This window comes from Kryptolebias marmoratus, linkage group LG11 (assembly GCF_001649575.2).
Source record: "Kryptolebias marmoratus isolate JLee-2015 linkage group LG11, ASM164957v2, whole genome shotgun sequence".
Taxonomy (NCBI): domain Eukaryota; kingdom Metazoa; phylum Chordata; class Actinopteri; order Cyprinodontiformes; family Rivulidae; genus Kryptolebias; species Kryptolebias marmoratus.
Window position 1 is genome coordinate 21,746,089 of NC_051440.1, and position 24,903 is coordinate 21,770,991.

A 24,903-nucleotide genomic window follows, 5' to 3' on the forward strand; every position below is an offset into this window, starting at 1 on the left:
AGGCCCTGGTATTTCTCCAGTTTCTCGTGCTCCTTTATATATATATATATATATATATATATATATATATATATATATATATATGTGTGTGTGTGTGTGTGTGTGTGTGTGGGTGTGTTGATGCCCAGCTGCTGATTCCTTTCAAGTTCTTAAAAAATCATTTTACCATTAACCTCTCACAACAGCTTTTATCCTCCTGATCCAGAAATAAAAGCAGCCCTTACCCATCATGTTGTAGAGGCTCTGTGGTGCAAATTGTCTTGGCATTTTCTGTATTGCTTCTTTAAACACGGTGAGGGCCTCCTGTGAATGAGAGAAAAAAGAAAAAAAAGAAGGTGGGGGGATGTTTGCATTAGAGAGCATATAGACCCTGCCAGGGAACCTGGCTCTGGGGTAAACAGTCATTGCTCCAATGCAGCCGGGGCCCTGACAATATGAATACACAGCGTGGAATTGGGGGTCTTCGGTTGGGTGGTTTATACAGAGCTGAGCACAAAGGGTCTATCCTCTCTGTCACGGCTGTTAAGACAACTAGAAGAGTGTCACTTATTGACTCTAGTATAGTGTGCATGTCCAGCAATTCAACCCCAGAGTACCCTAGAGTTTAAAAGAGCAGCAAGACCTAAAACTGCTTTATTGCTGAACCAAATGTTGTGGTTAGAGGTCAGAGGCAGTGGGACGTTTTTAGGTCTCGAACATGCCAATAATTTATATATTCTTTATTAAATCTGTAGTACTACCGCTTCCTTCTTGATTGAATCAGCAGAATCACCTGCTTATACACAATATAAATGTGCAGCATTAGAAAAACAGTTTTGTAGCCAGCAGTATACGTCTTCAGGGGCCTAAAACCGAGTGAATTTGTTAAAAACAGCCCGAGGATTATCTGCACAAACACAGTGTCCCTGATGACAAAAGTAATTTTGGAAAATGTCAGTATCTAAGCGGGCATTTTCTTAGTGCTCCCTTAAGGCTCCTTGAGCAACTTCCTGTATTTTATCTCAGTTTCAGCTGTCCTTATTGTACAATATGACAAGAAGGACTTCTTCAACCCCCACAGAAGCAATGGGAGAGTTTGTTAAAAACATACTTGTTGAAGATATTTAAAACACATAATGTACACTAGTGTGCCTGCTCTCAGCATATTTTTTTTATAAATTACAAAAGATCAAATAAATAAATAAACATTTTAAAAGGAAATGCCATCTGTACACACAATGAAGTTTTTTGAATAATTGCCGTGAGCTAAACTTAAAGCATTAACAGACAGGACCATCTAGCCTACCAACAGCTAATGCTCCAGAATTGAGGATATAATCATGTCTTGGGCAATTCTGAGTCTAGAAGGTCAGTATATTCTAACACATAGTATACAGTATTGCACTTGCAGGGTCTCAACAAAAAATGTGATGTGCATTTTTGTGTTTGAACTGTTACCTCCTGGTGTCCCTGCTCATGAAGCAGCTTGCCCAGGTTGTACAGGCAGCTGGTGACTGAACTCTTATGGGCGTGGGGGTCCTTTAGGTTCTCATCTGGGATGTCAGCACATGTCAGAAATGTACGCTTGGCCTCATCCAGACGACCCTGATTCATCAGGATGATGCCTGTATTCAAGTAGGCTGCTAAAAATAGAAAAACATTCACATACAGATGTTTTACTGCTCAACAGAACCTGCAGTTCTCACTGTGGCTGAAACTGTAACAAAAAATGCTCCTTGTTACCATGACAACACAACCTCTTTATACAGTTCTGGCTGAGATTAAAGTGACCCTCAATTGCAAGGTTTCGTATCTTAAAGTAATGCAGAAATAATTGAACAGTTTTGATAAATAAAAATATGTCAATAAATTATTGAATGTGATTGAACAGCAGCAGAAACAACAAAAATGATTTTATTTTGTAAAACAAATAATATTTCAAGGATAACCGATGGCACCATTTACTATTACCACCGCCAACAGCAACAGTACTTATATTTTACATGAACACATTTAGAACAATTTTATTTTATTTTTTTCTTTCTGTCTTTGCTTTATGTTCAGGAACAGTAATGTTTGCAAGAGTCCAATTTGAAACAACTCATTTTCAGGTGTCTCTAAAGGCCTTTTTATTATTATTAAATGTGTGCTTTGACTGGCACTATAAGTGAAACAACTTCAATGTGTTTCTGATATAATCTTTGAGCTCTAACACATTTATATTTGTCCTAATTTATGGGGGACAGTTTTTTGTTTTTGCATTTTGAGCAAAATTACTGCAAATTTACACGTACAGTCATTAAGATTAAAATATCAGTCCTTAAACTACTTTACACAGTTTTAAAATTAGTGAGCATTATTCTTGAATTACAAATTTAAAACAGACTAAATATAACAAGTTTCATAATAATTAAGTTTTTTTAGTTTGCAAACATATGCATGTTTTAGGTCGGAGACTTTAGAAGCTCTTAAACCTCTTGAGCAGCCAAAGACAAGATCTTTGGATCAATACATAGTGGGAGAGAAACTACTCTCTGTGGAACCTCCCATTGAAACAACTCGCTATCATCTGCCTTGTAAAAAAATTCTCTTGATAAAGCAAATCAATCTAGAAGGCTTTGGAAGATAACACTGACATAATGAAGTCAAAGAGGAGTTGGGAATTAAATTCTTTTCTCATGTTTTTCCTCTACTTGCTTATACTACCGATGTGTATTGGAATTTTTATATTCGCATCTTTCAAACCAAACTGTTTCATCTCATATTGCATCAACTGGTCAATAAACATTCTTCCACTGTGGGGATTTTCAATAAACAAGGAACAGAAATAAAACACAATTCAACAAAGGGAAAGAGTTTTCCTGTACTGGTTTTCTATAGCAAAAACCAAATTGATGATGCTTTACTACAGAACAAGCTGTGTACTGAATAAAAGTGCAACAATTTGCCCTAGTTATCTCACAATTAGGCAGTGAGTAATGGTGTAACCTTGAAAGAAAGAAAAAAAAACTTTAATTGTCACATTATCATTCTGGCTGCAAAATGTCAGCTACTTAGAGTAATTAATTAACACTGTTATTGGTGATAACAGATTGGATAATTGCATGTTGAAGGAGAATTTCCCAGTCTGACTGTGAGCTTGATTAGATGCATAATTAATCTGGGAAGAAAGGAAGAGTCGTTTAAGATTATCTGTTAATCTGTCATTGACTGATGCCCAAAACTATGAGATGCTAATTTATTTTGTGATCAGGTGAGAATGTGAGCAATTTGTACAAGCTCTGGATTGGAAGCCAACACTGTGTGGATTTTTAACAGAAGAAACTAGTGTTGAGGAGAAAAAGAACAGAGAAGATTGAAGAGATTAAAAAACAAAGGATATACAACAAGACAAAGAAGGAATAAAAGAAATGGAAGCATTGTGGTCTGAATTCCCAGCGAATGACATCATGAATTTGCTCGATCTGTTGACATAACTTGGCTTTGAAAGCCGCTCACTCAGCTGTGCTTGAATGTTTAATTCAGCCGTATACCCACTGCCCTTTGTGATCCATTTCTTTCCCTGCACATAACCACAGCTTTTGTTCACGGTTGCCTGGACACAGCACAACCGCAACCACAAGGGCTGGACATTGTCAATAAAAAAAGAAGAGCTGTACTTACAAGCCAGAGTTGGCCGGCTCCCAATGGCCAGCTTATAATAGTGGAGTGCCTCTGAAAACTTGTTGCTTTCCTGTAGCAGCAAACCACTGGATCAGACAAAAAAATCAAAAGAAAAAATAGAAAAAAACGATCAGAGTTGTGACATTTTAGAGCTCAAAAAGACATACTTAAATTTTAACGGTTTTGTTAAGATTAAAATGATAATCCACTTTGAAGTGACATTCTGTCTAATAGTCATACATAGTTAGCAGCTTATCAGCCATGACATCAGTTATATGGAGAAAGAGGCAAATGTTTTCCTCCAGGCTAGGCTAATGGCTAGTCTAATGGGGGTCAGTCTTTATTTTTTCATTGATTTTAAGGCTTATTTAAAAATGACATACTGGTGTGAAAGAACACTACATTAATATTAAACCTAGACACTTTTGCATGACAATGTTTGTTTCATTTGGTGATGTCTTTTCAATCAAACTTGTCTGTCCAACTACTCAAATATATTTGCGTGGAGCATACAATAGATAGACCATTAATGTCAATGCTGCTGAGGCTGCTGAATGTATCAGTCTGCCATGATCGGCATATCTAGTCATTCCAAAGGTTTACAGACTGATACGTACAGCAGTACGTATACATCAATATGTCACTTTTAAGAGAGAGTTTTATAAGGCTAAAAAATGATTAGTAAAAACTGTGCCTCCTTTGGCTAGTCATAAGTCTATCCTGGACAAAGACTTCTGCCTCTTTCTCCATGTTTTATGCTCTATGACGGCTGATAAGGTCCTAACTGTTGATAACTATTAGACAGAACATTACTTCAAAGATGACTGGCCTGGTCCTTTAATAAAAAGAACAAAAGATCCAAATAGACATGAAAAGAAAGATTTTGCAAACTACAGGCAGAGTAAACTGTGTGTATTAGCTAATAATTTGTGCTTCCCCTCAGACTAAAACAGCATCATTAATACTACTGTCAGGCAAACAACACTTTGGGGAATAGAAGACAAAACAGCCCTTCCTGTGAGAGAACAGTCGTAGAACTTCTCCATTTGTTCATGCACACTGTGAAGAAATTTAAACTTTTATGAAAGAAGATGACATCAGCAGATACTGAATGAAATCAAAGGCAATTTAACATTATTCATTTAAAGAAAAAAAACAAACAACACTGAACTTTTTATACAACTCACAGGTTATACAGCATGTCAGCCATGTTGCTGCGGTAGTACAATGCATTTCTATAAGCCTGTTCAGCCTTTTCCATCTCTCCTTGGCTCTTCAAAACGTTTCCAAGGTTGCCCCAAGCTGACAGGTCACAAAAGAAACAATTAATCAAATGATGAAAACGGAATATGTGTGCTGCCATCTTTTATAACAGTTTTCTTTTAGAACCCTAAAGAAATCCTAAGCTACAGCAGCAGGAGAGACCATTTCAATGTCAAGTGATAATGGTTTTTAAAAAGATGCAGACCTGCAACAGCTAGTAGTGTGAGACAGAAAAAATGCACACTAGGGGAGCTTAATTCATAACAACCAGTGTTTTTTTTTGAAAATGTGCTTGAAAAGAGGACCACCACAGTGGCATTGAAGAACTGAAGGAGTTTTGTGTTTAAAGACTGAAACAGTAACTGACAGGTGATGTAAGGTTGCGCTGACTGTTTTTTTTTTTAACATTTTGTGCAGAGACGAAGAGAAAATACATTCAGACAAATGAACAAAAGACATTCAGTCAGTGTGAACTGAAAGTGGAACAAGGCAGATTGTTGCAATTTTATGGATATTAACTGTGACCAAATCTACATGAACTCTAACATTCAAACATTTAGTTTTAAAAAATAAGATGTAAATTGTAAAAATCTAATGACAGTTATTACTTTAACACGTACAATAATCTTACATCTTCATAAAACCCCATCTTCAAAAATTCATGAAAGACTTAATGAGGCATTTTATTGGCTACAAGCATTTCCACTAGTCTTTTTGTTGTGTTACTTTACAGATGTAAAATTTGTGGTTTATATTTGACTAATACACTTTTTAAGCCTGACTCCATGAAATCCTGACAGGATATCAATAAAGACAGGCAGAACAACCCTTTCTTAATTCCAACAGTTCATCCAGTTATATCTGCTTTCTTAGAAGACTGTATCTCCTTTTATTTTTAATGTTTTGCAGGCTCCAAAACATCCCAGATGAAACAATCCGAGGAGCATGTGCATGTCTGATGTTGGGCTCTTTTCAAATCTCATATTAGCTTTATTGAATGGAAGGCAGTATTTTGGTGCTACTGTGCTGGCCTGCCAAAACAAACAGCTGTCATGCCTCAGCTCCGCTGCAGAATCTGAAAGGGAAATTAGCTAACTCAACATGTCCCTCTGTTGCTTTGTGAGGCTCTTCCCTGTTTCTCTCCTCAGTGGCTCGGAAAACTTCGCTTTGGATTTAAATCTGTGTATGATGAATTTAAATACTTTTGAATATTTTATCTCTGGTTGAAGGTAGCAGTCGGAGATGAGAAAGGGAGCTATTCCAAACAGGAGCAGGTGTGTCCCGTCAGTAAACATGGAAAAAATGACCAGAATGGACATCTCTAACTTTCTTTTGGAATAATGTTAAAATGTGCTATAGAACATTGAATATTCGATTAGACTTTTTAAAATTTTTTAATGCTCCAAGATCAGCTTATGTATGTTTCCGTTTTCTGTGTTGATGCTGAGTGATGAAGACATTTTGAAGCAGATTTCCTTTAAATTATTTATAACCACATAACGTGGAAAGAGAAAACGGAGGCTTAGAGGCTCCAGTTCATCAGTCAAAAAAAGACATTTGTAAAACTGCTTGTGTTTATGTTTAAGCAGATGTATAAAATAAATGAAAACTATACAGCTTAACTGAGTCTTACCTTTAGCAGGATTGACATAAATCCCTGACTTGTAAAGCATCTCTTCATTCTGCCAGTCCTGGTTCCTCAAAACAGTTTTGACACTAAAAAGTAAAACCAAGGCTGCACTGCAATACAGCAAAACTGTCCTGAAAGATGTGCGTGGGAGTCGGATGTACAAAGACCTCATCCCCACTGCGACCAGCAGGCAAAAGCCCATGCTAGGGATGTACAGTACTCTCTCTGCTATCACAAATCCTACATAAAAAAACAAGTTTGTGGCTGGTAGAAAAGGGATAACCAAAAGGCCCAGGGAGAATGCTACAACATTTTCAGTGGTAGGCAGTGGAGTCCTGCTTTCATCATATGTTTTGGTACCATTTTGTGTACTATTAGTATGAACATCTGCGTGGGAGTTGTTCACGTGTTCATGGCTGTTACAATGGTAACTGTGTCCATTACTGTTCCCATTTCTGCCATTAATATAATGGAGCGATTTCCCATTGGTGTCCTTGCTCTTGGATGTTGAGCGAGTCCACAAGCAGAACCAAGCAAGCAACAGCAATCCAGGATAAAAAGCTACTGTGTGAAGGTTTCTCCAGTCCGCAAGGCTCCTGATCAGAGGCAAAGCATCCATTGACCAATCAAAACTGAGCTTGTCTGGGCAGACGAGGAGCCAAAAATTAAAAGTAGGTAGGTAGAAAAAAGTCAGGGTCCTGGTGAGGAGTGAGGGGGAGTCCGCTGCTGGGTTGTCAGAGTTGGAGAAGTTTGGTGGTTTGTTGCCCATCCAAGAGAAGCGGCATGCCAGTAAGACAACTCCCCATGCTGCCAACAAAAAGACATTCAGCAGCAGGTGGATGTTCTTTCTCTGTATGACAAGGAAAAGACAAAGACAGGGTTCAAACCTTCAGTCCACATTCAGGAAAAAAGAACAACTGGAGTAGATCAAACAAAACCTGGTTTCTAATTAATGTCTGGTTTAACATTTATTCAAGGTTAAAACAGTTCAGCTGCATTACAGAATGAGTATTCAACACCAATTTCCAAAGGCTTAATATGTTTGGCCAGGTTTAGTTAAAAATGTTTATTTTAATTTCCCACCAAGATGAAAAAAACATGCTTTCACACTTTATTTTTATTATTATTAGTCACTGAATCAATTCATTGATTGTTCAAAAATGAACAAGACCTTACAACAAACCTTTCTATTAACACATCATTTTTCTTCTCAACTTCATGGCCTCCATAGACATATCAAAACAAACACAGCTATATGAACTCCATTATAAACCTGATATTAAACACTTTCCCAAATGTTGTGTGGAAATACTGATGAAATATTTATACTGTTTTTGCTTCTTCAAACAGTTTGCTGGCAGAGGACTGAAAAATGACTGGATTTACTGTATTTCTGCAACCAGGTCCAATGTTCAGACCATCTGATTTTTTTTGATGTGTTCATGTTGGAAATGTTGCTCAAAAAAAGTTGCAAAACATGCACAGTGGTGTTCATTCAACAAGAATTGTCCTTGAAAAACATAAAGAATATTAAACAAATAGTAAAACTGCTGTTGGAAAAATACAGAATACCAAAAAATGAGTTGATGGTTTCTTCTGTTATAGAGTTGACTAAATCTAAATCTAAATCTCCAGGGCATCATCACCCTCAGTGCTGTCTCAGATATAATCATCTTAATATTCTAACGAATCTAAAGCAACAAAAATATTTATTCTAGAAGATGTGATTTTATTAAGCTCCACATGCCAGAGGCCTCAACTATATCTCATCTGTGATCATAAACATTATGGCATCTCTGCTACGGGATTGTAATATTGATTGCCTTGTCATTTACAAATTCTATCTGTGAAAAGGGGATTCATTAACCTTTGGAAACATCTTCTGTCTGTTAATGATCACTGCTAATGCTAATATCCACTGCGCACAAAGAAAAATGTAGATCGGAAAAGCTGGAGACAATGCCATGAAAACACCATTAAGATAGAATAATTTTATCATATTTCTACAACTGAAAGTAATGAACAAATTTTCTTCAAATGAATTACTACTGGTATACAATATTTGTTGTCATTTTAGAAAAAAAAATCACAGGCACAACAAAGAAAAAAAAGGTCAGGTCTGTCAAAACCTTCAGGGGAGACCTGACAACAGCCTGCTGTGATTCAGTATTTTGTGGAGATGTGCCAGAATGTCACGGCTGAGGAAGCTGTTCACATGCATGGCAACAAGAGGTCATTGTTTCAATCTAGATCACTATTTCTCATTAATTTCAGCAATAGCAGGAGCTATTATGGTCAGCTTTCTATGAAAACAAAAGGGATATAATGCCTAAAGACAAACAAATATGGAAAAATAGATGCTTTGAAAAGAATCCAAATCGGAAATCATGACAACAGTCTTGCAAGGGCATAATGAATAAAAAACATGTAACTGTCAGCCACAATGAATTGTTGATATTTTCATTTTTGTAAGAGCAGAGCTGGCAACGGAATGAGGTATACCTGATTTTATAATTTTATAAAAAAAATATTCTCGATACCAAAGAGCACAGTAGTATAAAGTCTGCTTGTGTGAGAATGACAAAAAAGTTTAAATCATCTGACTTCAAGACAAAAATAAGCACCAGTATGCGTACTTTCAAAGAGACCTAAGAGACTGAGAGCTGATCTTGCTGTTTGAGTGATTACCTGGACAAGTGTGCCTAAAAACATCTATGTAGACAATACAGATCTTTACCAACCACTAAATATTCAAACATTACTATTTGAGCAATCTTTCATCTTGAATTACCAACTGTTCATTTGGTATTATTTAGTGGTTATTAGAATTAAAATATTTTAGGGTCATTTTCACAGCCACAATAAAACTATCAGGATTTAACACTTTAACACTTTAACATTTTTCTTTTAAATAAGTAAAAGTTGTCAAAAATTTGTGATGAATATCAGTTGTGTTGCAAAAAAATACCACTATTTTATAAAAAATAATTAGTATAGTAAGCCCAAAATTAGAGAGACCCTATTGCCACTTTTCTATCAAAGCAGGTGAGCAGAACCTCAGTACAAAGAAACAGACTGAAGAGGTCTGTGAGGCCCAGGGGCTGCACTTTGTACAGACTTTGCCAGAGAGGTTTATGGGGCAGTGTTAATACTCCTCAGCCACTGCTTGAAGGATATCCAGCTCAGATTTCTGAGGATTTTCAACAGAGTTTCAAGACAAGTGACTACTCCAAATGCAAGCTTACATAACCCAGTGGTAACTTACTTCACAATGAGAAGGTACATAGACAGGACACACTTACAGGTTCCTAATCAGACAAGACCCTGTGTTTCATGACTAATGCATGCTGTACTCAGAATTTAGCAGATCACTTTGGCTCACACTGTGATGAAAAAAGAAATAATCATGTTTTAATAGTGTGTGTATATCCTTTGAGAACCTGAACACGCTTGCTATCAGTGATAATCTGGAACTGCTTCCAAACATTTAAATCTGGCACTGTGACAAACAAATATGTTATCTTGACTCTTCCCAGACTCAACACACACTCATACACTACCATCCTAACTACATCCATATGTCAGTGCTGAGGATTGAGAGGCTGGTTCATTTTTTCTGCAGTCCTTGCTTATGTCCCATTTTTTGCACATATATTTTATGTGTGATACTGAAATCATACAAGAGTTGTTCTCAATAATTTTTACTCATCTCCATACAATTTTCTGACTTTGAAACAATGATAAAGTGTTGACAAAGGAACAGGAATTGGTTCAGCGATGGACTGGGACAAATTCTACAGAGAGCTAAACAAACATAGGAATCCTTTATATACTGGTTCTAGTTAAATTACCAAGTAGTTAAACTACCATCAAGCCAATAGCTGTGAGTGCTGAAGCCTTATTTTACTGGAAACCTGAAGCTTTCCAACTTTGTCTCTTTTCTCAATAATCCAGTTTAGTCTGAAATAGGTGGTTTAGCACAACCCGGAGGGCGGAATGAGTGCAGTGGTTTTTTTAATCTCTTTTGTGTTTCAAGAGCAATCAGCTCTCAACTGTAACAATTTAGGCTTTATAAAGCACACATATGAACTAAATATCTTGGAGATGAATTACAAAACAAGCTAATTGGGGGAGTTTAGTTTTGTGCCTGTTGTTGTCGCATTTCTTTTTTTAACAGTTTGGTTGTTGAGAGCAAAGGTTTGTAGCCAAATAAATTGGAAGGAGTTCAGAGAGAAATTTAATTAGTTTGAAGAAAGTGTTCTAGGCACATGAAGGTTTTTCTACATAATTGGCTGATGCGCACCATATATCTACTGTTTTTCCAAATCATTTTAAGAACAATCCATCACACAGAACATCTAACAAGCCCATCAAAGGGCAAAGCCATGATTGGCTCACACTCCAACGAGCACCTGAGAAAAAATCCTGTGAAAGAAGTGGCACGTCTGACCTATTCCCTCCTCTTCATCATTACTGAGATCAATTGTCTGCAGAGGGCCTTTCATCAAGATCCTAATAGACTTGTGATGGAAGTGAAAATGAGCTCAGGGAACCAATCAGTGTTACCACCTTCAAAGCCTTCAGACACAGGCACAAACACAAAGAAAGCTCAGATTTAGTAAGCACACCACATCCCCGTGAAAGCCTGCAAAAATCTTTCTATGGGTTTGATGGATGGGCAAACTTTAGATCTTAAATGCTGGAACAACTAATCTAGCCTGAACCACAAATTCACTCTCTCTTCTCTTTCTTATCAGCTCCAGCTGTTGTGATCCTCTGAGACAGCACAGAACCTTTGGGTGTAAAACCTGATTCTAAGCAAGCACGACAAGATAAGGGCCTAATTATTTATTTCCCAACATGTGTTATGGATTAGCAACAGCTGGCACATGACCACACAACGCAAATAAGCCTTTACAATTTATTGGGTTGTTTTGTTATTGACATATTTCATATATTTGCTTTTTTCTATTTGTATTTCTCAAAATAATTCACTTTATATAATATGTTGCAGATGGAGAAATACACAAAACAGCAAATATACATTCATGTTTTTCTATTTTATCAGCACATTAAAAAGGGTTTTGTTCATATATGAGGGACAAAACTCAGTTGTTACTTATACTACAGTAATTGCAATTCAAACAGAAATATTGTTTAAACACTTGCCTAAAATGTGAATTGCTTGATTTTTTTTCTTATTCCTGTAGATTTCCAAATTTTGTGATTTTTTTACTTGTCTATTTTTGAGTATTACACCTAATACTATGAAGCCAACAGAATAGTAATAATTTGCACATCACATGTATCATCAAAGGCTGTGCAGCTAACCTGCTAACATAAGTTGTACCTGCAAATACCCTATGGTTCAACAATCTGGAAAAGTTTTTGCCAAAATTCTACATTCTTTAGAAAAAAAACAAAGAAACTACAAAACTGTATATCTATTGAATTTCTTTATTTTGAAAGGTCATAAAATGTTAAAGTTATGGCTGTTTTTTTGTAAAATGAAAGCATACAATCTTAAGATGAAGGATTATATCAAAAATAAATTGGAAATGGCAGCAATAAAAACAGCATTTTTGCCCGTATAGTAAAAAAGACAAACAATAATTTGGTAACAATTTACATGATTAGCTTGCAGGTAAAAGTTTATATATGGTGAGTTATTTTTTTTCCTCATTTCCAGACTTTAAGCTCACTGCTAACTGCTGGTGGTATAAATTTACCATGAAGACATGAAGAGTGAAGAGTTGTATTAATTTTTCATCTTATTAATCTAGAGTTATATTAATCATTCATAAAGTGGGCATACAATCTCATAGAACTGAATAAATGTAAAGCCAAAAGTAAAAAACGTACTCAGAATGAGTAAACAATTAAGAAGCTCACTTAGCCACAAAATAAAAACAGATGCAATTCAACAACTTTTAAACTTGGCATTATACAGATGTTATAGCAGTTTCCACTGTAAATTAGTTTAAGCTAAATAAAATATTAAAAACTACAACAGATAAGCTGCACAAATGCTGCCATCACTATAGGATGAATAACTATAGTTGGCTGTGTAGTTCTAACTTCATTGCAAAGTTTACCTAAAGTCAAGTCAGCCATTGCTGGATGGAGAGCCACATGGAGTGAAAGGTCCTGAGGTCAAACCTCACAGCAAACTCGCCTCAAAATGCTCATGATTAAAGCTTTTAACCCACCCCAACTCATCGGAAAACCTCCAGAGTCAGTTCGTCTGGTTGGCGGATACCCAGAGCACAAGAAGAGTGAGGATCCACCTCAGAAAAACAGCAAAGCCCTGGAAAAATGCCAGGGTTGACCATGAATTTGGTAAAGATAAAACAAAAAAAACTTTACTTACTAAAACCTTTAATTATTTCAAATGTGGATCTCCCAGGTCTCAGTGAGACATGTGACAAAGACGTTAAAAATAGAAAAGACAAATAGAGCAAGGTAAATGAATAGTAGATCATTGTATAACACTGTAGGGTGTAGATCAACCAGTCCTGATGGGATAAATGTAAAAACAGAATGTTTGATACTGTACCACTGCCAAACACTACAGGCCCACAGTGGAAAAAAGAAGAGCTGAGATCTACATGACGAAAGCAAATAAATCTAAGCAGGGAAATTTCCGACCAAGGCAATGTAAAACAGGCCAACTCATGCTGTCTTGGTCAACTTTTATTAACCATAATCATGGGACCAACATGGGATTCATTTCTTTGAAACCTTCACTCAACATTCCAGCTTCTCTCTATACATCACTGAATCTCAGGCCCCGAAACACACTCATTTTAAATAAGTACTAGTCATACTACAAAACGCAATTTGTTCACAAGCCAAATGACCTTGATTTAGGGGTCAGAAGGGGCCTTCTGCTAATGTGCTGTAGTCAAAATGCATTTATTTTCCATATTTGGAATCTATAGACATCAATAAATTTATAACAACGGAAAAAAAACATCTTGGTTCAGACAGACAATGTCTCAGAGGGACAAAAATCTGAATGTCTGGTTGAACGTTAAAGAAGAAATGTTTCATAGGTATGCCACAAGGAGATGAAGTTGGGTCTGAGTAAAATAATAAAATTGGATGATTATTGGAAAATACTCCTTGTTGCCAAATTTTTAAAGGCTTATGAAACGTGATCTTAAAAATTGCAGAGAAAAGCAGCAAATGCTCTGGTGAACTTTTCCAAAATTAATGGCAGTTGGTGTATAAGCATAAGTTCAACATGTATAACAAGACTTACTCATTCAAAATGTTAAGAAAAACATTCTCTACCATTTTACTTATTTCATAAAAAAAAACCTTCTGTGAGGGCCATATGGCTAGAATGAAAGCCAAATATGAACATTCATCAACTGAAAAACAGAAAATGCAACAAATCTTAATTCAGTTTTTATAACTTCCCTGTACAAACTGTAGTCATATTCTGTAAAACCAAATAGGTCAAGCAGGCCAAACAATATGAACATAATAACCACAGAAAACCCAAACTGAGTCAAAGTTTTTAACATGTCAGAGGAGATATTGAGTGAAACCACAGTTATAGTTTGAAAAAACTATGGGTTCTTGATTTCTGGTCTTTCACTTTTACTATTTATTTGAACTCTAAGGGTCAATTACACTGTGTGATCACTACAGCAAATTAGCTGTGACAAGATGCTGATCCAAACTTCAAGAGTGAGGTGAAATATTTTGTGCTGCATGTTTAAAACACATAATAAAGTAAAGAGATAAAATGTATCAAACATAGTTTCTAAAATATGGTGCTAGAATTGTCCTACATGTCCAGATTCTCAGCTCATTTATATGTATTTGGAAGATTAAAATCATTGTACTGCTGAGTTTCAGGATATAGTAAGCTTTCCATTCACATGAATGAATGACACAAAGCCAGAGCTGTGTCCAAAACTAAGCAGATGGACTGTCTGAGGGATGTCAAATGCTGGATGAAGAAAACTGCTCCAACTGCATTTTTCTTCTCTGAACCACTTTTTGAAAATAGCCCTCTGGAGTGTCATGTTACAGTGGAACACCACATCTCAGTGACACCATAACATTTGTTGCTGTTTATACTGGCAAGCAATGAGCATGAGAGAAACTCTGCGAACATTCAGCAAAAAGATGTCTTGTGGCGTGATATGATGACTTACCGTGGCTGCCAAGGCCTTAAATATTTCTTCGCAGAAAAACAGTGTAAGTTGTGCTTTTGAGAGGAACAAGATATATGACAAAGTGGAAAAAAAGAAATGAAGTAAAGAGTACAGTCTTGGTGATAAGGGAACAACCACTCAAAGCTGCAACTCTGCATCAGCTATACAGAGATTTTGAGAGGGGAGGTGTTCAAGTCACTGTTTAGCTGTTGCAAAACTGATGAAAACATAACTTCATTATAAAATCATTACAGAATCATAAAAGTAATTTAAGAGCCACGGGACTGCTTTTTTGTTGCTTTCAGACTGTAAATCAAAGATAGCCACAGAGAGGGGGGACTGAAACCAGGAAACTACGTTAAAAAGAGAAAAGGGAAAACATTGTGGGAGATCAAACAAAACCTTGAGAAACCTTTAATGTTGTTGGAGTATTCTGGGCACACCCCTCACGTTTCTGGAAGGCTCCACATGTCTCCTTGCAGGGTTGAATTCACACAAGGGCATAATAACTCAATTATTATGCCCCCCTGGCATGCCCTCAGATTACCAATGAGTCTGAAAACTGGGGGAAGAATTCCCAGATGTGCTTGCACAGAAATGAGGCATCTGTGTGTCCCTGTTTGCTCCAACACAATGATGATATATACAATTCAGTGTTTTGAATATCTATCCATTTAGACTCAGTTTGTACTCAAAATTGTATAAATAATTCCTAAAAATCTTGATGTTACTGTAGAACCTTAGATGCACTGGTCCCAGTTGATGTGATACTCTGAGAAACAAGCTTTGATCACACAAGTATCAAGAGATTTAATCAATTTTAGTCTCACCGCAGCTGGAATGTTCTTTGTAAGATCCTACATCAGGGAGGATTCTTTCCAAAATCTGCATCCATGTTTACAAGTGTAGGATTGTCCCATGTGGTTTGGCTTTACTGCTGCTGTAATTATTCCAACATGTCACCGAGGAGAAATTAGATCTGGGCTAAGGCCAGTGTCCATTTAGTCTACACAAGTGAGTGAATGTTTGAGAACAAAAACTGCAACTCAGCAACTAAACAAGAGAGAATGGAAAACAATTGGGATGTACTATGAAAGAAAAAATGAGGGGAAAACTGCCAAAGAGCAACACTTGGCTGCAATAGAACTTCCAAAAATCTGCTTGTGCTTATTCACAAAAGTTACTGAGATTCAGCTCATCGCATGGCTGCTCGTGAATCACTCCTTTTAATACCAACTAAGCATGCAATATGAGAAGGCAACAGCAGATTTGAAATAGCATGAAGAAACCTTCAAATATGATCAAGAACAAAATAGAAGAAAATAAAGGATATTCATGCTTTTAAAAGCAGTTTAGAAAAGAAATGATGGACTAGACCTTTAAGGAATGGTCTTTTCTGAATACCTCTTAATAAAAACTCTGTCCTAATGATTAAAATATATAATTATTTAAATTAATCTATGATTTTAACTCTTCAAATAACATATACTGTGCAGCCAGTTTGGGCTCTTTTTGTTCTAGTGGGCAGCATAAATATTTTTTTATGTATTTAGGTCAATCTACAGAAGTAGATTTGCACTTTGTACTTTGGCTTTAGACATTGCAATGATGTCTATTGTTCGCAGCAACACACTCTCCCTCCTGAAACTATCTACAGTAGTAAATCTTTGTCTTTCTTTGGCCACTGATTAGATGATGCACTGATATATTTACAAGCTATTTTTAACTACTTTTCCCTTTTTTTTGTTGAGAAATTTCCATCTCTGTCTTCATCAACTCAACTGATGTGCATACACCACAAGGATAGTACAGGACATTGGTACTTTGGGACTTTCTTTTCTATAACTTAAGTCTTACATAATGTGCCACTACTGATTTTCAGAAAAAGAAGAAGCATCTTCTGTGAGGAGTGAAACAAAGTACAATGTGAATAAATTTCAAGTACTTAAAATCATCTTTCAAACCCACCAATATTTTTAGGGTTCTTTTCATTCTTTTTCTTGGTTTCCATCTTCACTCTAAAGGGAAACTAAGGTCCTCTGTACTTGTACTGGAAAGATGCCTGTCAGCTTCACTCATGCCTGATGAACAGTATGCTGAAGTGAACCCAGCTCAAGTCACTTCCTATCACTGTGACTGCACTTGCCCTATTTTACCCCAATGTGAAGACATACAGGGACAGAAAGACCTGTTCAGTTGTCTCCGGTTGTGTGTGCTGCTTTTCAGAGATAAAACAATAAAGAACAAGAATTTTTTGCAAATTCTCTCTGAGAATCATGTAAAACAATGTTTTACCATAAGATAAGAGCTTGTAAATGACACTGTACCCCATCATTAAAGCATGCACTGCTTGACTGTCTAATTAATCTTTAAATAACAGAACTGACAACTTGAATGACAATTAAATTGTATGGGTACTTGTTCAAATATTTAATGCACTTTTCCAAAAGAACAACCATGGCTGACATTTATTCTACCTAGAATATGTTTTTATCATGCATGGTTCTAACTGCCCATTTCCCTATCCTTACTAGAGGCAATCTCATGTGAGAAGCAGGTGGGTGAGGGCAGGGGGCACTGGCTGAGCCCACCAGGCTCAATCTATCACACAATGACAGGAGCTATTAGAGCATGGAGGAGCATCTGTGGAGCCCCAGGTAAGAATGTATGAGGTGGGCTGGGTTTCCTTTTACCTCATCTAATACGCAGCAAGGGTATGTATGAATGTCACACTTTGTATGCTGGCTTTACTTGCAGCTCACACACATGCATTACCCATGGCATATAAACATGTACATGTGTTTGTACAGACCTCCCATCTCACATCTGCCATTCCCATTAACTCCATCTCTGACATTCTTGAGGTCAGGCCTGCTGGCCAAACTAGTTCCACGGCACCTGAGTTCTCGGCCCACGTAAACTCTGTCGGCTTCATCTCACACACATACACACACCTTAAGCAGTGACCTTGAACTGATAGAAGTGTGAACAGAAAACAGGAGGTGAGAAAAGATAAAATGTGTTAGTCTGACATTCACAAAGGGCTAGATGGGTCCTGTCCTAGATTTAGAAATGATTTCCCTGTTACCCTGATGGTGGATTGAAACAAAAGCGATCACAGACAGAATGACTTTAGTTTCTGTGAAGATAAATCTGAAGCCTTTTGTGTTCATGAGGTACTGATGGATGCAAGGCACTGACATGACATCACTGCGATAAATCTTCTTTATCTAGTATAGACTTTCAAAGCATTGGATTCCAGTGTCATATTTTCAAAAGATTTTTCTCATAATGGTCACGTAAGAAGTGTCATCCCTCCAGGGATATTGAGCTCATGTATTCTAAGAAGGTGAAAAACCAAATCACAAATATTTTCGATTTCTTGATAAGTTGTAAACAAGAAGTGTAACATTGCATGCCCATGACAAATCAAACAAAGGAACAATGTTTGTTAAAAACTAAAGAAATATGAAACAATACATGAGGGCAAAAATGTTTACACTGAATTTTATGACCAAATAAGCATTGTTTTTACTATTACAGAACTTGCTTTCAGGGCAATTTCCCTGTCTTTAATATTTATTTTACTAGTAAACAAAGACAATACAGAGTTCTGCGAGCAAACAATTTACTGCACTATTCTATGAGTAAACATTTCCTGATTACGATAAATGGCATTCCTTCCTGAAGTTAATTAGAAGCTCTAATTGTATTTTAGTATCTCTTATTAAAAATGAGCCTATTAACTAATGTTGTGCAGGAAACAGCCTTGTAAAACGCATGTTTTTTTCCATATAAACAGTGGTTACTCCGTACAAACATCATTGCCAAGTGTGTAACATTTGAATGCCATCAACTTATTGCCTCAACATAGCAACACATGGTTGCAATGGATCTAATCAGGCGCAAAGAAACTGGAGAATATCAGCACTGTAAAGGTCAGTCTAAGTAAACAGTTTAATGGCAGCTCTTTTTTCCCCCACTTTTCAACACAGCACATAACTTGGAAAGAGCTAATTAGAACACATTGTAAACTGAAGCTTTGCACTGGCACCAATTATCAACACAATAGGAGCTGCTGGATTCAGCAATAAACAAACAGACTAATGACTGTAGAAAGAAAAAGAAACGGTTTGAAAAGAGTAGGTTATTTTAGATCATAAAGGAATCTTCAACCTGATGTACAAATATTATATATTTTGTTTGTTTGCTTGTTTTGTCTGACTACATTTCAAACAACTAGTGAGTGACTGATGAATCAAATGGTTTCAGAGAACGGTCACCTATTTTTACCGCCACAAGATGTTGAGAACTTTTATGCACATCTATAACAAAAAAGTGCTTCAGAAGTTATTAAACTATGAAGTCTCTCTTTTCTTTTTTATTTATTTTTTAACCTGAAACATTTCTATATTCTACTGTCAAAAGAAGTCCTACAGTTGCCAACGTTTTATGATTAATTCAGTAGCTACAGGAGCATACCTGGAGTTCATCTGATTTCTTTTCAGAACTTTGAGACACAAAAAGCAAAATCATACCAACACATCACCTCTTGCAATTGATTTGCATGCAGAGCCCGCAGTCAAAAATCTTGATGGATGAGTTATTAACCAGTGGAGATACACTCCCTGCCCGTACCCTTCTAGCAGCACACAGAAGCCATTATGGCACAAGGGAGATTTGCAGAGGATATAAAATTACTGTAATTGACTGTGTGCTGCAATCAGATAAGCAGGTCCATTTTACTATTTCCAGTGTTAAATGTCAAATGGTTTGAGCTGAGTGGAAAGCTTGGTGATAAAACAGAGCGCCAGCCCATTACAGCTTGACTGTTATGCAACAACCCTGCCTTTAAATTCCAACCACAGGATGGGTTTATCTGCTCAAACAGGAAAAAACAGAAACAAAGTGACAATTCTTATTTCTCTTCTTTGCCTTCTGGTTAATGAAGAATGTTCATGCTGATTGCAAGATTTGTATTCATTTGAGCTACAGTAATTTTCCACACTTTATACAACTGAATGCTCATCTGGGAAGATGCTCTAAAACAAACAAACAAACAAACAAAAAACCTCTTTCATCTACCAGCAATCAAATTCCCTTCACAAAACTTCAAATCTTCTATACAACTTGTTATACTGGACTGTTTACCATTTTGGAAATCCATTAGATCACAAAATGCAAACATAAGATAATAAGGCACTCTTTTGTTTCCAGAAAAACAATAAAAACAAACAAAGAAAATCATGGGTTAGCATGACTGAAGTGACAAAAATTCTCTCTGTGCTGGATTTTAGATTGCATGCAGAGTGAATAAATGACAGGCTACTATAATGACAGTTGTCAGCTATAGTTGCATGTTGGGAAAATAAAGGCATGTGTCGCGCTAACTTCCAGAAAAATATGCTGTTTTACAGTCCTCTCTCATGGCAGTTAGTACATTTCTTAAAGGGCATTTCAACCCACACAGTGCCTTATTTGTCATTTTAATGCAATGCAGTCTGCTTTAATTGAGCTCCATTTAGGCTCAAATGTTTGCGACTTCAAATTGTTGGTTGTCTTTGTGTGCAACGTTGAGACAGTCTGGTTGGGTGCAGTGTGCAATTTTAAGCACTATAAATTTCAACAGTCTAATCTTGGAACGCATTGTTGATGCCTTGGTGTTGACAGATCTCTAAATTCTCTATCTTTCAAAGCACAAAACTACAAGTAGGTTGTATTTTTCTAGAGCTTTTGTTAAGCAGCCATGAAAGTGCTTTAAGGAGAAGATTTTCCAACCCCAATGTAACTTTAAATGTGTTTAGGTTAAGAAAGGATTTGTAGAAAAATGTGATTATAGTGCCATATACAGGTATATAGGAGCTATTTTGGAGTAAACACAAACTTGAATGTTATTTTTTTTATTAAAACATATTTGAACTCAAAGTAAGATCAAAACAGAAAAAAGTAAGACATTTTAGCTGTTTTACAAAAATATTTTTTGAAGCTAAATGTTTGGATAATGCAAACAGTTTGATAGCCTGTTACTTTATCTATTAGTCAAATTAAGCACATGAAAGAATGAGAAGTTTATTTTAAGTTTTTATAAATTAAAAATCTTTGGCCCAACCTGTCCTTCCCCAAAATCCACCCAAACCCATGGAACAAACCCTCTCCTTTGGCAATATCCATTAGTTCTACACACCAGACAGTTGTTGCCTACAAACAATCTGAACAAATAAACATTTTAGTATTGATATTTGTTTTCATTTAAAACTTCACCCCTTGAAAAATAAGAATCAGTACGTTTAGAAGATGGAACTGAATCCTTCCAGTTGAGTAAACTGTGAGGGCAAACCAAAAAAAAAATGCATAGGGTTTGCTTTGTGCCAGAATTGTAACTGGCTTCCAGTTCTTTTTTCCCAAAGACAATTGGATCAGCAGGATGTGTAAACTTTTAATTAAGGAGCTGAAGAACTGCCAACTTTGAAGAATCATTTCCTTCAGCCGTTTTGGCCCCATATCCTTGTATCTTGGCCATGGCTGACAAGTAATAGAAGGGTTGTCTTCCAGGGGCAAAAGATGGGCCACACATGAAAAGACAGAAGTCAGATAAAGCCTAACTCATGAGAGGAAAGTATGGAGGAGATGTTCGCAGAATCCTTCATTCTTGATTACCACTCTAAACTTAGAACAAAAAAGAAAAGTTGTGCATCGAGTAATCATAAAACTGGTAAATGCTTTTGGCAGGTGCTGGGGAAAAAGTCTATGAATGGCTGGGTGTTTCAGTAACAAGATGTTATAAAATGGTCATCATAATCTGTAATTGCAGATATTTATTCAGATAATAGAATAGTTTATTTTCCTTCTACTCCTATGTTTTTTCAAAACTCTTTGTTTTGCTTGTTCAATCATGTTTGCTTTTTTTTTTTTACACAGTGTACCCTATTTAATGGAAAAATCAACAAACAGCCCTAAAAGACACAGATGTTCATACATTGTGACATACTTTCAATTTGTACTGTGTGCAAACAAATGACATGTGATGTGACAAAATAAAATATGTGTAATCTGTCAATTCCAAGGGTCATTCTTCAAATAAGACCAAAGGATTTACCTTGTAGAGGAGTATAATGACTTGTCGCAGTTTGAACCTGTGGAAAACACATACATCGTACAATGCTGATACAGCCAGAACGGTCACTCCCAGCTCCTTCCACAGCATGCTGCATGCTGCACAGCCCAAGCTGCTCAGGAACCATGCAGCAAGTCGCAAGGACCCTGCATGCCCCCGCAGTCTACAGTGACGGATGTAACACAGCAAGGACAGCAGGAAAAACAGGGCAGCACCTTCATCTGCTCGTCCAACAATGCCTGCCACTGCCTCGGTGTGGATAGGGTGGGAAGCGAATATTAGGCCAGCTAGTAGGCTCCACAGTCCTCCCCCAAGCAACAGGCGGGCCAGAGAGGTAAACAGGATGGTCACGGCACTGTGAAGGACCACATTAACCAGGTGGTAACCCCAAGGCTCCAGCCCACCCATCAAATAGTTAAGGCGAAAGGAGAGGGTGCAGAGGGGTCGGTAAGACTTATGGCTACCACTGTGTGTGAGTAAGGTGCCCCAGAAGTCATCGTAAAAGATGTTTATCCAGGGGGTCTCTGGAAGCAGGTCTTGATTCGTCTTGATTGCACGGCTGTAAAAAAAGAAAAACAAAAGTTAGAAAAAATGGCTTATGTAACCAAAGTTGAAACATAATTTAACTATTAAAGCTTATGTGTTTTAAATTAAGGTAAAGTCACACTTTTCACTATCTGACTCCTTCACAACTAGATCTGACACAATGTACATACTACTGTACTTATCTATAGATAATGCACAGCAGATTGTCAAAGGAGTACACTGATATTATTTTGCCATGCAATCTGAGTAAAAACAAAAACAAAAAAGATTGCTCAAAATTAACCTTTGCTTATAGTTACACTCTAAAAGTGTGGTCATATGGCATTAACAAACTGAAAGTAAGATGATAAGGTTTGTGCAGCCAGGGCTCGAACAGCTGTGGGAATTAGGAGGCAGCATGTCAGCACACCCAAAGTCACTAATACATCCATGGATAAAGAAGAGTTTGTGTGAGCCCTGTGTGATGATATTTGGTCTTTCAAACAGGCAAAGGACCAGAAAGGCAAAAGTTAAAAAGAATGCTTATGTTTAGAAGTAGTTAAAAGCACAGAAAGTGTTACTTAACTTTGTCTTTGCAAGTGCTGAAACTAATTACGGGAACAACTTGACTTTTCTTTTGTCAAAGATGAACCAGCCTGACCTAATCTAATGAGCCACAAGCTGTGTGTGTCAGTCGCTGATGGGACAGGCAACAGGGGTCAAAGGAGGAGGAAAATAAAGGCCTGTTCTCTCCAGGAGTCTTTACATAGATGTTAAAGGCTTTTCCTATATTTTCTCTTTCACTACAAGGTTTCTGACAGAGCAACAAGCCTATGTTCCTTTCAATGCTTATACGATTTGCCTAATGAGACCCCCAAGAGAAAAGGTGGTGGCAAAAGCAGAGCAGAGGTGTTGTAATTGCAAGTGTGATAAATGATACATGACAAGTGATAACGAACCATGCGCACCAATTTGTAATGTGTCCCCATGGTAGTCACAATTTACATGCATAATTAGCTGAAGGAGAGATAAGTGGAGAAAAGGTATGGGGTGGTGGTAGGTGTTTTATTAGAGAATAAGAAAAACTTTGATGCAAGAAAAGTAAATTGAAACACAGTTAAGAGTAATGCACTACTCTCCCAGTTATTTTGAGGCTCTCAAGTGTAAAAAATTATACTAAAAAGCTTGTGTAAAGTTTGGTGAAAAAGGAGTTGCAGAAATCATTAAATCATCAAATTTATGCTTCTGCAAAAGTGTTGTGTAGAAATAGTCTCTTTTATGATGGATCTAAGAAAAACAGGCTTGAAAGAACATAGTAATAATCAGCTTTGTTGTAAAAATGCATTGGAGGCACGCAAGTGTCTGGGTTTCTCTTTTTTTATTTGGTCAGAATAATGAAGGTTCTAACTCTCAAGCAGCAAGCTAAACAGACAGTAGCTTGACTTTTCTCTTTATGATTCACATGTGCCTGTTTATTTTCTCTAACTCATTTGTCAAGTGGGATCTTTACTCTAACCCAAGATGCTCACATAAGAGATATTATGGTTCAGCAACCTCTCACACCTATTTTGGAGACAAGTGTGCTTTTTTTCCATTGCACAATGTGGTGAAGCCAATGTGGCTAGAAACATTATATATTGCTCCAAAACCACAATAGGTCCGTTTGGCAGCATAGCTCAAAGAAAAGTCAAAATGAGACACTCACATGCCTGCTGCACTAACAATCTTGGCTTTATGAGCTGTCATACACATGTTTAACTTCTTATATTGTCTTTTGCTCATATGTTGCAAATGCAAGCAAGCACCTGACAGAATGTGGTTAACAAGGCAATAATTGGGGAATGCAGAAAAAAGAGGGGATGAAACCTTTTAAGTTACTCAGCAGACGAATGAGACACAGCTGAAGTAAAACATTGATTCATCTATGGCAAATCATTAATCCACTGTGGGTGTTCATCATCATCAACTCCTACTCCTCTACTAGCAAAGAGGCCAGCTGGAGAAGGAGATTGAGTTTCTGCTGCTGGCTGGGCTCAATTTCTAAGCAGAGTTGGCAGCAAGAAGGAACTCCCTGAGCACTGCAATCCCTTTCCAGGGAGGAGCACATTCCTCCCCTATTTGCCACCCTGAACACCAACTCCCAAAGGAGTGACAGGATCATGTGGTCTCAAACAAGAAAAGCCCCTAAAAACTTTTCTACCTACCATGACTCTTTCTTGGTAATCTACCTCAGGCAACCCTCAGTTCCTCCAAAACCTGTCTAGATTTCATTCAGAATCTGTCATTCGTTGTGTCTCTGGTCAAGGCAGAGTGTGAAGCTAGAAACTACAGGTTTACATGTTTGTGTAAATTTGTATTCTTATGTTAGCAATATTTTTTGTAAAGGTTGATTTAATAATAAAGCATTGCATTTGAATGGAGATGAAGTTCTCTTTTCATATTACAAATCTTTAGATTTACTTTTAGATCATGTTAAGACTGCAATTATAAACAGAGAATAAAATACATTTTAACCATCTACATCAAATTGCTCTTAAAATCACTTTATATTTTAAGAT

The 24,903-nt window shown here is 36.9% G+C and overlaps 1 protein-coding gene across 1 annotated transcript in view; it reads right to left on the bottom strand.

The window, feature by feature from the left end:
- The window catches only part of tmtc2b (transmembrane O-mannosyltransferase targeting cadherins 2b), a 75,878-nt gene that overhangs the window by 18,911 nt on the left and 32,064 nt on the right, over window positions 1-24,903 (bottom strand). The window contains exons 2-7 of the mRNA XM_017419019.3: window positions 21,803-22,379; window positions 6,539-7,385; window positions 4,830-4,944; window positions 3,643-3,728; window positions 1,438-1,622; window positions 225-303 (exon numbers count right to left, since the gene is read on the bottom strand). Coding sequence (XP_017274508.1) covers window positions 225-303; window positions 1,438-1,622; window positions 3,643-3,728; window positions 4,830-4,944; window positions 6,539-7,385; window positions 21,803-22,379 — 1,889 coding nt within the window. The remainder of the gene's footprint in view (window positions 1-224; window positions 304-1,437; window positions 1,623-3,642; window positions 3,729-4,829; window positions 4,945-6,538; window positions 7,386-21,802; window positions 22,380-24,903) is intronic.